Genomic DNA, 13,066 nt, shown 5'->3' with positions numbered 1-13,066 from the left:
TGACTAAAAAATATTTATTTTATTAGAATATATGGGGAGAGGTATGGTTCAGTAGCACATTGTTTTGCAAGTTTAGGAGGCAGCTGATCTTTAAAAAAAACCCTTTCTTCCAAAATCCCCCATCTTAAAATTGCTATTCTGATTAAAATAGTAAAGAAGACAGAAGACCAAAGAATAGCTAAAATGGCCAAAAAGACAAAAAACAGTATAATGCAATGGTGTCTACATGTCTCTCCACAGAACAGAGCAAACTGTGAAATCCTAGTAGAGAAGGAGGAGAACCCAGTGTGCAACTGTAAATATATCCTAGTGTCTAGTTTAAGAAATACAAGTACTTGATCACCTACACATTACACCTTACCAGGAGCTGCTCAGTTATGGAAGTCCATGCCATGAAGTTCCCAGGGTGCAGTTTTCGTGCTGATGTTAATCCCCGAGGTGGTTTGGAACTCGCAGTTATTGTGTCAGCAGACCACTGGCAACTTTTACACATGGTGCGCCTCACCAACCCTGCTCTGTAACTTTACGTGATCTGCCACTTTGTGGCTGAGTTACTAAATGCTTCCACTTTGCAATAATACCGCTTACGGTTCAAACAGTTGGAATATCTAGGAGGAAAGAAATTTTCTAGTCAGAATTTCCTATCCACTCATTCCGTCAGAAATGTTTGTAAAGGCAGACTGCTGTGGCCCGATATCTTTGTCCTATAGTGTAGCTCCTCAGGTGGATGTGAGGATAGTACCTGTCATTATATGGTACTCATAAGATCAAGATTGTCCTACGTCATTCGCAAACTATCACACACTATAGTATGAAATCTTGCTTTTTGGCTTTTTCTAAATGGAGGCACCATCACTCAACCCACACCAAATGCTTCTTTAATCAACACAAAGGCTTTCGGCTGTGTTTTTCAGCTGGATCAATGAGCTTTTTCAATCACTTAGCTTATCAACACGACGTTTAACAACAGAACAAATTTAGCTAAAAATGGCCGCTTTCATTGATGTTCCGCTTGTAATCAATCAATATTTATGAATAATTACATTGTTCAATTAATTGTTTATTCTCATTTAAATTTTGTTTAAGAGCTTGTTTGTTCAAGAATCACAAGCCTATAGTACAGTTAACAGTAGATACTCAGGTAGCACTTTATAATAATGTCATGCTTTTAAGCATTAGTAATGTAAAATATTACTATTTTATTCATCATTTATCTATCATTACTCCTCCTTAGTATGCCATTTATAAATACAGATGTTTATCCACCCATCCATTACACCATGTACAGCTAACACTGCTACTACATCACAGCTAATAGTAATTATAATCGTAGTTATAGTAAAATACCTGTATTTATAAATGGCATACTAAGGGGGCGTAATGTGACATAAATGATGAATTTGTCACTAGTGTGACATTATCATAAAGTGCTACCGATACTCATTGTAATGTATGTTTTTCCTCATACTGTGCTTCGTAAGGTTGTTTTAGAAAAGGAATGCAACTCTATTTCCCTTCCCTGTGTGGTTATGTTTTATGCACTGAGTTAAAAGCACCGTTAAGATACAGAGCTAAATGTGAGTCGACTCATCTATAATAAAATCTCAGTTTGGATCAGCTAAGTTCATCAAAAGATGAATATGAGACTTAGAAACAGAGCGTCAGCATTTAATTCCGGGACCTCACGGTTCTCCATGTTAAACAAAGACACTGCCAAGATCAACTCTGGCTCTCTGTCACATGCTTACACTGTTACTATTACCAAAACACTTTGGTTTAGATATACCCTTTAAATATGATTTATCTTCATAAGGACAGATGCGATTTCTTTCTGTTTGTATCACAGTGTTTTTACAGTTAGTTTCCAGTAACTCACACTGTGAAGGTTTGTAGACACATGCACACGGGTCTTAGCTGCCTTTACTCCTTATTTACTTCACAAATTTACTTACCCTCTACCTGAGGGATTTTCTAGAGTCGTTTCTCAAGTCATAAAATAACTACCTCTTTCTTTATTCCTCCAAAATGTTTTTCTACCACATCGACAGCAGGAAAGACTCAACTATTATGTTTTTGCTGTTTTTTTTCTTTTCTGTATTTTATAGTTTTTATGGGCTCAGTGAAGCAGACCAATGTTTCCTGTATTTTCAAAGGAAATACTGAATTCCAAATACTTAAAAGGAAATCCTTGATGTTAATGTTGGGCGAACTATGTGCAGTAAACATACATGAGGCCCGCGAGCATTTCTGATCAAATATTTATACAGGACTCCAAATGTAATATTAATACTACCTTAATGTGGGTCCCTGAATATCAGCAACATGCTAATGAGGGAGGTTGAAAAGTTTTTCTTTTTTTTAAGGGTTTGAGGTTTACTGAAGTTTGTGAGATTGTCTGTGTGCATGTGTGTTTTCATTTTTCCTGCTAATTATCACCAATATTCAGTATATCCTTTTTGTACAACTCTAAGGTTTAATGAAGGCTTGACTGCGTTGTACATTTGTGTTTGTATGATTAGATGTGTGTGTGTGTGTATGGTCAGTGCTTGGGGATATTTTGGGTGGGGGTTGGAAGAATTAGGGAAGTTCAAAATCCTGTCAACAAGTATATCAGTGTGTGTGTGTGTATGAATGTTAACACATAATATCTGTTTACCTTGTGTGTCATCGTGTTTGTTTACGTGCATTTATGTGGGAATGTTGGAAAATGGGTGCTTGTTGTTGTGTTACGCGATGCTGCGCTCACAACTCTGTATGTACACAACTGCTCGTGGGTGCTTCAAATATTTGTGTGTGGTCCGAGCCGGAGATTTGATCTAATACAAAGCAGGTTGTGTTTGGAACACGACCCCGTGTATAACTGCGTATGTGCGTATTTTGTGTGTGTGCGGACGTGGTTTCACTGCACATTTGTATGTGGTGTTTACAGCGCTGTGGGTAGTGAGCTCTCCTGTGATTCCGCCTCCTCCTCCAGCGGTTTGCAGCAGTTGTTGAAAATGATTTCAGAGGGAGGGAAAAGGAAGTATTTTACATATTAAAACAACTTGGAATGGCACTGAGCCTCCGCTGAGCCGAGGCAGAAAGTTCACCGAGCAACGAGTGAAGTTGTTCTGCTTTTTACTTAAACGTGTAAAATGCAAACTACAGTTTTTTTTAAACAGTACATTCACATTACTCCCGGTTTGTTATTCAATACAGAGAGAGGAGAAATATAAAGAAAGAAATGAACTGACACATTTTTGTTAGATATATACACACTGGCCACTTCATTAGATACACCTTGTTTGAACTGCCTTTTGCCCTTCTTGATTTTTCATGGCACAGGTTCAATAAGCTGCTGGCAACATTCCCCAGAGATTTTGTTTCATACTAACGTGACAGCATCACGCAGTTGCTGCACATTCGTCAGCAGCACATACATGATGGGAATCTCCCAATCCACCATATCCTAAAGGTGTTCTGTTGGATTGAGATCTGATGACCATGGAGGCCATTTGAGTACACCTAATGATTCTATAAACTGTATTCCCTTTTATGGTGCCTTTACCTTTAACTAACCTACCAGATAAAAGATCTACTGTACTGTGTCTGGGTTTTTTAGTTTGTTTTGTTTTGTTTTAATGAACTGCAGATTATTCAGTCAAGATTCACAGTAACTATTAGTTCCAGGCATAACTTCTAACTTATTTTGTTACCTTGTCTTGTCTGATAAAGCTGTTTTCAGCTGTTCTCTTATTCACAAAGGGGTCACCACAGCAGGTAGCTCCACATGGTTGATTTGGCAGATTTTTATGCTCCTGACACAACCCCAAAGACATTTGATCTTTATAAATTACATCTAAAACCATTTAGAGGGACTATAACATACAGGTGCAGCATACTTGTGAGGAAGAATGTCATATTAAGTATGATTTATATTCACATGATAATCATTATAGCATAAAAGCTTGTTTTGGCTCCTTCAAGGAGTTTGGAAAGAAGGGAAAGCACTAGATATGGAAATGACAAAAGAGGGAGATTGAAGAGCTAGGGAGAAGAAGAGAGTATAGAAATGGTCTATGGTCTGATGAAAGCATTTATCCAAAGGAAAAAGTTATGTTGCATTTGGAAAGGAACCCCGAAAGGAAAGAGAAGCGGTACATTTGTCCTCCAACATTGGCTCAGTGCAAATAAATAATTGCTTTCATGCATGTAATTCTAATGCGACATGCAAAATATTGGCATGTAAGTGGGAGGAAATGGATTTTGCAAGCAAGAAAATTTCAATGAGAGAGGAGAAGAGGAGGAGGAGGATGAAGTTGGTACAGTTTGATGCGAATGTGTGATAGTTACCAATGCAAATGACCTACATTTGCTGAAAAGCAAGCAAAACAAGTGTTTAGCATTAGAAAAAGTGAAAAGACAGGGGACCGAGTGTTGAGTGATTAGGAAACACCGAAAAATAAAAGTCTTTTTCCACATGCACTCTCACATATGTACAGTAAATGCAGCATGAAGGTCAGAAACCTCAGAAAGCTTCCTGGAAATCCTCCAATAGGAACATTCCTGCCTGTTTATGACCTGTTACACACACATGGGCGTATAGCACAAAAAACATCAGTCCCAAACATATTAATACAACTTTATCTCCCAATCATGGTGCAAAGTTAAAGGAAAAACATAGATAATGCATGCTTACTACATCTGCCTTCTGTTTAATATTTGAACCCCTAAAAGCACATGAGGCACACATGCATGCTCTTTAACATACACGCACATCTTAGCACACTAATGGTTATTCAGTGAGTGCTAAACAGCCAGGTGCAGCAGCATAATGTTGGCTCTATCATTAGATTTAGTCTTTTTTATTACAACTTTACAAATTTCTCTGGACAGTTTGGAATCAGGCCTCCTGGACCTTTTAGCAAACACATAGAGGATTTTATAATACCTTTTACTGCCAATAACATTTCTCAACCTTTCTGGCAATGATATTTGATGGATTACTCTCATTATTTTTAGCTAGTTTAAATTAGAATAGCAGCTAGTTTGTAGCTTAAAGAGACATGAAAGATGAGAACGATGAAGGAAAGGTTAGAATTGAATGCAGACTATAATGTGTGTACTACTCTATATGTAAACAAATAAACCTGAACTCATTAATTCAGACAGATGTTTCTCACTAAAGTAAACTGTGGGATCGCAGCAGTGCAGATGTGCAGAGTTAAGCTTGGAGATTTGTAGTGCACAGACTAAGGTCAAAGGTCATGTGAACCTGTTTACACCTTCGGAAACAAAGTATGCAGTTCACGGCTGTTGAAAAGGATTTACAATGAGAGCAAACGCTCTGGATTCCCCTCACTGGAGGTCTTTTTTACTGGCAGCTGCAGCCACAGATATGAAGATTTATCTACAAGCCTGTAAAAACTTAGAACAGGAACACACACATATGCATAAACATTTGTACAGTGAAGGCACGCCTACTGTGCAAAATGTAAACATAAAAAAGAGTCAAGGACATATATAGTATGAGAACAATGACTTTTATTGAGTTTGATCGCCTTCTTTTGTGCTGGTCAGCGCTTTAGTTTTGTCTTTGTTGGACGTGTGCTGGTTTCATGGAAATGTCAGTGTGTATGCGCTGGCAAATCTATGCTTACACATTCACCCTTCGTGTTTGACTTATCTTTCATCTATGTCATGATTCAGTAGACCTTGTTAAACCTTACTGGCATTAGCTTGAGTTACTCCACATCTGTGTATGTCTGCAGCATGAAAGGTATGAAAGGTCCAGATCAAGTCAAGCTGGTGTGATAGCCGATAGTTCTGTGACACAGTCACAAAGGCTTGCAGAAAGCTTAAACAGGGATTAAACTCTTCGAACCATTCTTCTCCCAGGAGGAATTACTCTCTGCTGTTTCTCCGTCTTTCACTATCGCACTCTGTCTCCTTTCATTTCCCAGATGATGATTTAGACTCTGCTTCCCGACACACGGTAATCCCTCTGTGAAAAGACCCCCGTGCTTCCCACCGTGCAGAAATCAAAAATGTCATCTTGTCATTGATTCATAGCTTTTCATTGAATTTCTTTACTGATCTGTACATTATAGAAGCCCAAGGGAATTTTATTACTACATTGTACTGCAAAGAATCGCACAGTCTTACTGTATCACCCAGGCTTCTTGCCTTTAACTGTAAACACCAGCATATTCAGTCTGTCTGTATACATGTGGGTATGATCTGGCAGAGAGACTTACTTTTACCTATTTGCGCCTGTTTTGAAATTACATAATTCTAAACAGCAATTTCTCAGCGTGATGCCATGAAGCTTTTCTAATTTGGGCTTTGGGTTATAAGGACGTATGGTCAGTAATGCTGCCTTTTTCAGCAAAGTATATTTTAGGTAGTCTTTATTTTAGGGGAATTAGTACAAAAGGATGGTCTTGCACTTGTGGATATTCAACTTACATTATCAGGATCTTAGAGACAGGTAAAGAGGTTCTTATGATTTTCTACAGCCAAGCCACATTTCTGGCTCCTTGAATTTTTTGTAATATCACTTAGATTTTACATTTTATTTGGACATGTTCTGGAAACTAACGAAGCAAGCTAGCAGAACTACAGTTACACACTTGCATAAGGTTAGCTAGCTGCTATCACTAACTTTGATATGGGTGAGCACTCACTGTAGTGATCAGCTGAAGCTCAGGTGGCAATAATCCTCTCTGCCTTAAGTCTTGTGACTCCCGTGTTCAGACATGAGAAAATATGCCAACAACGAGCTCTGTATTGTGTTGTGAAGCTGTTTTTCTTAACCATGGAAATAATTCTGTCATCTCCCTCCACGGAGGAGGTTCTTTGTTTTGGCGGTGTTTGCGTTAGCTTGCAAAGTTTTGAAGGAATTCTGAGAGGACTGCTCTCACTTTAAAATTTCATCTGCCTTTCTTTTAAATTGACCCCACAATGTCAATCTTTAAAGAAAGAGAGAGAAATGGCGGCCTACTGTAGTCAGTTAGAGAACTGTTGTTGTATAATATGATATAATAAGCTCAAGTTATTAATTACAAATAGATACTTATTATTCATTATCTACTTCTACATAATATTCATGTAATCAAAATAAACTTGTGTCATGCGGCCCTTTTCTGGTTGTTACTACACTGCAAACTTCTTAAAGAACATTTAAAAAGAATAAAGAAAACGAAGTGATATACAAATATACAAAATACAATACTACTCACTTAAAAGTAAATATGGAGTTTTGCGCTCTTGAAGAGCTTCTTGTTGATTTGTCATGAAATACCAAGAACAGGCCTCATCTGACCATGAAAATCTTGTCAGGCAATTGTCCAATTATTTTAGAGCCTCTGAAAATGGGGCACTATGGAAAAAAATGCCTCTAATTCCTAAACATTTAATGCAGAACTTCTATAAAACCCCTTGAATTAAAGCTGAAAGTCTGCACGTTAGTCACATATTGATTGTTTAATTTAAAATCCACTGTGGTGTTGTACAGAGCCCAAATTACAAATCTCATTTCTATTTTTAGCCTATTTTTTTTTATAGTGGTGATTGTGGGTTTATTTTGTATTTTTCTGTGTCTATACAGACAGATGAAGGACCAATCAAAGAAGGTGGCCAACCTGAAGCACAAGGAGCAGCTGGAAAAGAGCAGGAATGCCCAGCTGATGGAAGAGGCCAAGAAGAGAGAGGACAATCTGAACGAAAGCTCGCTGCAGATAAAGGTATGCAGGGGGAGGAGGAGGAAGCAGGAAGGAGGAGAAAGAGAGCTGTAGAAAGTTGGAGGGGTGAAATGAGAGGGTGAAAAAGTTTTTCTCCTTCTCGGTGTCCTTTGAATATTTTGTGCTATAACAACACTGTATCATCATAATGTGACAAGGAGCAGCCTAAGGCAATGTCAAACTTTTTCTCACACACACACACACATGATGCAGCTCTCAGTCGGGGAGTGTGTGAGAGGGATAACTGAAGAGGATAATTGACAGGGAGAGCAGATAGAAGATGGAGAGAGAAGAGGTGAGGAGATAACAAATGGTGGGAAGAGGGGAAAAAGTTTGATAAAATAGGTGGAGAGGTGATTAGAGGAGGAAGAAGAGAGCTGCCAAATGAGTGCTGTGGGGTTTTAAAATGGTTCCCGGGATCTGGGAGCTACCCCCCCACCCCCCAACTGTGCTGGGCGTGTCAGATGAACATATGTGGGGTGATTACTCTAACTTTGGTTTTCTTCATATATCTGCAGAATGTAATTTTTCTTTCAATTCACTTTTCTCTCTTTATAATTTCATCCTTTCTTCCTACCATTCCCACACTTCCTCTTTTCCCTTTTTCCCCCCTCCTGTCCATCTTCCTCCTCCTCTTCCAGTAATTGTTTACCTCAGTGGCCTCTCTGATTATAGGCAGATGAAAATACTCAATGCATATGTGTATGCACCCTCTAGCTATGATTGATCTTTGGTTAAAGGAGTTCAAAAGTTGTCATTCATGTGTATGCGTGTGGTTAGGAGATGAGCTGATGGTTATGTGAGTCATTCAGACATATGAGACCGCAGTGGTTACAACCATAACTGGTGTGTGTCAGTGCTAAGTCATTATGCACAGCTCAAACAGCACTGCAGACTGTAAATGGAACCTGAGAGTAATTCAGACAATAAATTTCATTTAATACAAATAAGAAGTTTTGAATTAAAGTCCATCTCAGTCTGCATAGTTAGACACCAAGTAATGTTGGAACAGTGACGACTGAGATTTTCAGCACATGTGTTGGAGATGTTCTGGAGGTTTGTTCATGGCCACTGCAGTGTCCCCTCCCTCTCACCCCGTTCCCAGTAGTTATTCATTCAGCTCTAATTTAACCAGCAAAGTCAGTTGGCTGGCAAGAAGAAAAATAAATCTTATTTTTGGGGAATTGGTGGGAAGTTCATGTAGTCATGTTATTAGAAACAGCTTCATGTGTGATCACAATCGTCTGAGGGAGATGGAAATCAGACTTTTTGTTTCTGAGTCTTTTGTTCTGGTTGTGCAAACATGAATGGGAGGGGGTGTCCAGGGTGTTTTAATCTAGGGGCATGCTAAGCAGCTGCTTTTACAGAAAATTCAGAGCACGTTATAATTATATGATGGATGTCAAACAAAACCAGATGAGTTAGCCATGTCATTTACTCACAAATACAAAATTACTAAAAGACATTTGTAGGTACGTTGTGATGGTAAGAAACTTCTGAGTTAAGAAAGGTTATGATGTAGATTAATTGACCACCTGCCTAAAAGTTTGGTGCCCGTGCAGCTCTGACCCACTGGAGTATGGATCTCTGGTGCTGTGTGGCACCGGGGCGTTCGGAGCACAACCTTTGGGTCCTGCTTGTTGTGGGGTCGGACCTCCACGGGTTGTGCTTGTTCCAATTATCCTAGGCCACATGAGCACTTCAGAGGCTTTTTTAAACCTCGTTCAAGCAATTTCTGAGCAGTTTTTGCATCATCTTAAGCCTCAGCCTCGTCCCATGGGGACATGACATATTGACTTTTCTTATACATCATTCAGTACGTAACAACTGCATGTTCAAAGATGAAGCTTAGCTTTTATACTCATTAGATCCAACTACTCCAAAATAGCTTGGAGAAATTAAAAACACAATCATACAGTCATCTTTGTGAGCCACAAGCTCCGGCTTAGGATTGCTCTAAACACTCCATTTAATTCCTTTTTAATATGATTCAGTTGTTACTCTTGGCTCTGTGTGAAAGTGAGACTTTTATATGGTCATCTCGAGGCACAGTCAGAGCACTGATGCCTCATCTGCCTGCTACTCAAATCTTGTGTTAGTGAGAAATAATGAAGTAGAAACGGCTTGATTTAGGCATAGGATGGCTAAAGGGTTGCACTAATTCCCAATATAAGACAAATACGATGTATTGTGAACTAATAATAATAAAAAAACACTTTAGAGTCCAAGTTAAAATATGTCATTGGAATTTGCACAGTGACTCCCTTTAAAAAAACAAATGTAGCCCATAGGTATCAGAAAATTGTGAAAGTCTTAATTTTAAAGCACATATATCTGGTTTTATATATGTCCATCACTCACACATAGAATATATTTTTCTATATATATATTCTGCATTTAACATTAAGGGTCCCCAGATGATGAATCCCACTAAGTTTAGTGACTTTATTCTCTATTCCCATCATAGCTACATTTGCAGTTTTGGCTGAAAAGTTGCTGTAACTTTTTAATGGATTTGCACAAAATTTGGTTCAGACGTTCACGCCTGAGACAAGATTATTTGTTCTAACTTTTGGGATCCCCTTTTCATCTACTAATACTCTTTTCTTCCATACGTTTGCTTTGTAGGACTCTCTCCGTCAGAAGGAGGAGCGCATTGAGGAGCTGGAGGAAGCGCTGAGAGAAAGCGTTCAGATCACAGCCGAGAGGGAGGTGGTGCTCGCCCAGGAGGAGCAGGCACGCACACAGGCCGAGAAGCAAGTACGGTCTCTCTCAGTTGCTCACACACGCACGCACGCATGAAACTGCATGTATAAGGACCCAAACCTTTCCTTAAACTCAACCCCTATCAGTTATTTTCTCAAACAGACACAAATGTCCTCACTTCTGAGGATTTTCCTCATTCATTCCTTCGCTTTGTGGCACATTTGGACATATGATGAAATAACATATGGGCAAACATATTTAAAGCTACATAAAAACTCTTTTTGACATAGCTAAACATTGCAGTGCCAAAAGTGGCTAATGGCAGTAGCTGTACACTTCCCAACTGAGCTCATTCAGGTGTGGCTCTGTGTGTGTGTGTGTGCGTATGTCCAGTCACTCTTCATTTGCAGGGGAGGTAAATACATCTCTATTTAAAGAACAGCTTGCATTTTGTCCACTTTAGCCTGCAACACACAAACAGCTTTTTCAAATGAAGCGCGAGCTGACCACTCCAATTTGTAATGTGTTTTATCTATATTGAGGCACTAAGGAAAGCTCATACCGGTGTTAAGGGAGGCTCAGAACGGAAGGGTTTTTGGTGAATTCAACCTCAGACCACAGGGAGTGTGCATATGTGTCGTTCCCCTGGGTACCAGTGACTTAACGAGGCCATAGAGATGGGAAATGTTCCTCAGTGCCTGGATGCGTTTTGACAAGTGGGGGAAAAAAACTGTGTGGGCTGTACGGATGAAAACTGCCCTGAGAAAACACGGTCGGCTGTAGCTGTTGGCAATACGGCTGGACTCCATTGTTATTACTCCTGCTAAATGTTGGCTGCCTGTTCTGGCTTTTACTTACCGGACTACTTCTGGACCGACATGTAAAGACGGGCATGCAAACAGATGTTTTACTTTTGAGGTATTTTGCTGACATCCTTGCCCACAGTAAATGTTAATGAGCACCAGAGCCAAACAAGTAGCAGGCAGAGCGATGGAACGGAGGAAAGACAGATCATGGGCAAAGTCAAGCAGATAGACGAAGACAAGACACATGATAGGTTATTATCCGGAATAGTAATTACAGGTGAAATAAGACTTAGCTGTTTCAGATCCATGTGAAAGAGCTAAGTCTTGTTTTTATGTTTCAGATTCTAGTCAGGATCAGGAAGTTTTCAAAGGTGCTTAGTGCAACAGGAAAATATGTTTAAGATGATGCGTACGACAGGTTGAATTTGCCTTTTGATGTAATGATGCAACCAAGAAGAAATAGCATTTTGCATTTAGATATTTAACTCTCTGGGATTTTGTTGCAAGAAACGAACATGTGTGAATATCTGATATTCTAATTAGGAAATGTAGTTTATTGAGTTTTATTCTAAAACCATTAGCTGGAGCATGGCTCAGGTAATTGACATTTATTTGCTTTCCCAGCAGTATAGATGCCTTTTGTGGTGCTTGAACATTAATAAATCTTCATTTTGTATTTTACCAACATGTTATCATACTTGCCAGTCAAATACTGGCTCTTCTGTGTGTTATCTGCAAGGTCTTTTCCATTCTTTGACACACTGCCCATGGCAACATTGAATGGTAATAAACTCATCACACAAAGTAAAGAAATCTGTATTTTGTGGAACACCAGCTTGAAGTTGCCCTATGGCACGGGCCCCATCCGGATCACCCGCTGTAGCAGGGTGCTAGCAGCTGCTGCTAATCAGGTGCCAATCAGCCACCTGATTAGCAGCACCAGGGGTACCAGAAGCTCAAAACAAGAGTCAGTAGCAGAATAAGATGTTTGGTTTGTTTGATGGAGAAGTTTTGGGAAGTTTTCCATGGGCACAACCCACAAATACATTTTCCCCATAAATATGGCACCAGTTAAGGGGAAATAAACAGGCTTTCCAATAGTATAAGACTTACTGCCAAGAAAATTGTTACAAAAAAAGAAATAATCGACCAAAAACACATTTCCTTAGTTTTCGTGGTAAGTTTAGATACCAGCCTGCTTTTAAGGAATGTAAATGTCCACATTCAGGGGTTGGTTGGATGAATGGTGATGGGTTGAATCATCATATGTTAAAGTGTCAGTGACTGCACTGATTTATAGATGGTTTTTCATTTGGACTTGCTTTTTAGTTTTGCTTTCATTCCTTTAATCAAGTTTTAAGCACTAAAAGCTGCATGGTTAGATTTAGCAAAAGATTGTGGGTTTATTATTATTATTATTGTTGTTATTGTTATTATTATTATTTTCAGGAGAGACCTAGCCTAGAGGGCGGTAGAAGTTACAGCACAAAACAAAAATTAACTCTGCATGTTTAAAAAAAACTGTGCTTATACACCGTGTTTGAGTGCGTGACGGGTCGGTCTCACTGGTGAGGAAAACTTTTTAAAATGCCAAAACAGCAATATTTAATGGCTGTTTTTAACTGTAGGAATTTTTTAAAGCCCTCAGGAACCTTACATTAGTTTTAAACAAAGTTAAGAAAAATCATCAATTTAGCTCTTTTCAGTACAGTCTTTTCACGAACCACAAGAAAAGCCCAAAGCAAAGTTCCTTGGCTAGATTTTGCCAAGCTAATCATCACTCATTGGTCAAACACAATCCTCGCTGCTGTTATTAGTTGGCTGGACTTCATT

At 39.1% G+C, this 13,066-nt stretch overlaps 1 protein-coding gene across 6 annotated transcripts in view; it reads left to right on the top strand.

The window, feature by feature from the left end:
• The window catches only part of LOC116309847 (ELKS/Rab6-interacting/CAST family member 1-like), a 143,558-nt gene that overhangs the window by 62,307 nt on the left and 68,185 nt on the right, over nucleotides 1-13,066 (top strand). For all 6 annotated transcript variants that reach the window (XR_004198664.2, XR_005608862.1, XM_039601153.1 and 3 more), the window contains 2 exons: nucleotides 7,589-7,724; nucleotides 10,350-10,481. Coding sequence is in view for 4 of the 6 variants with exons in the window: in XM_039601153.1 (XP_039457087.1) it covers nucleotides 7,589-7,724; nucleotides 10,350-10,481 (268 nt within the window). In the remaining 2 variants the exon portion in view is untranslated. The remainder of the gene's footprint in view (nucleotides 1-7,588; nucleotides 7,725-10,349; nucleotides 10,482-13,066) is intronic.

This window comes from Oreochromis aureus, linkage group 17 (genome assembly GCF_013358895.1).
Source record: "Oreochromis aureus strain Israel breed Guangdong linkage group 17, ZZ_aureus, whole genome shotgun sequence".
In the NCBI taxonomy this organism is placed as follows: Eukaryota; Metazoa; Chordata; class Actinopteri; order Cichliformes; family Cichlidae; genus Oreochromis; species Oreochromis aureus.
This window is presented reverse-complemented; position numbering and strand designations above follow the sequence as displayed.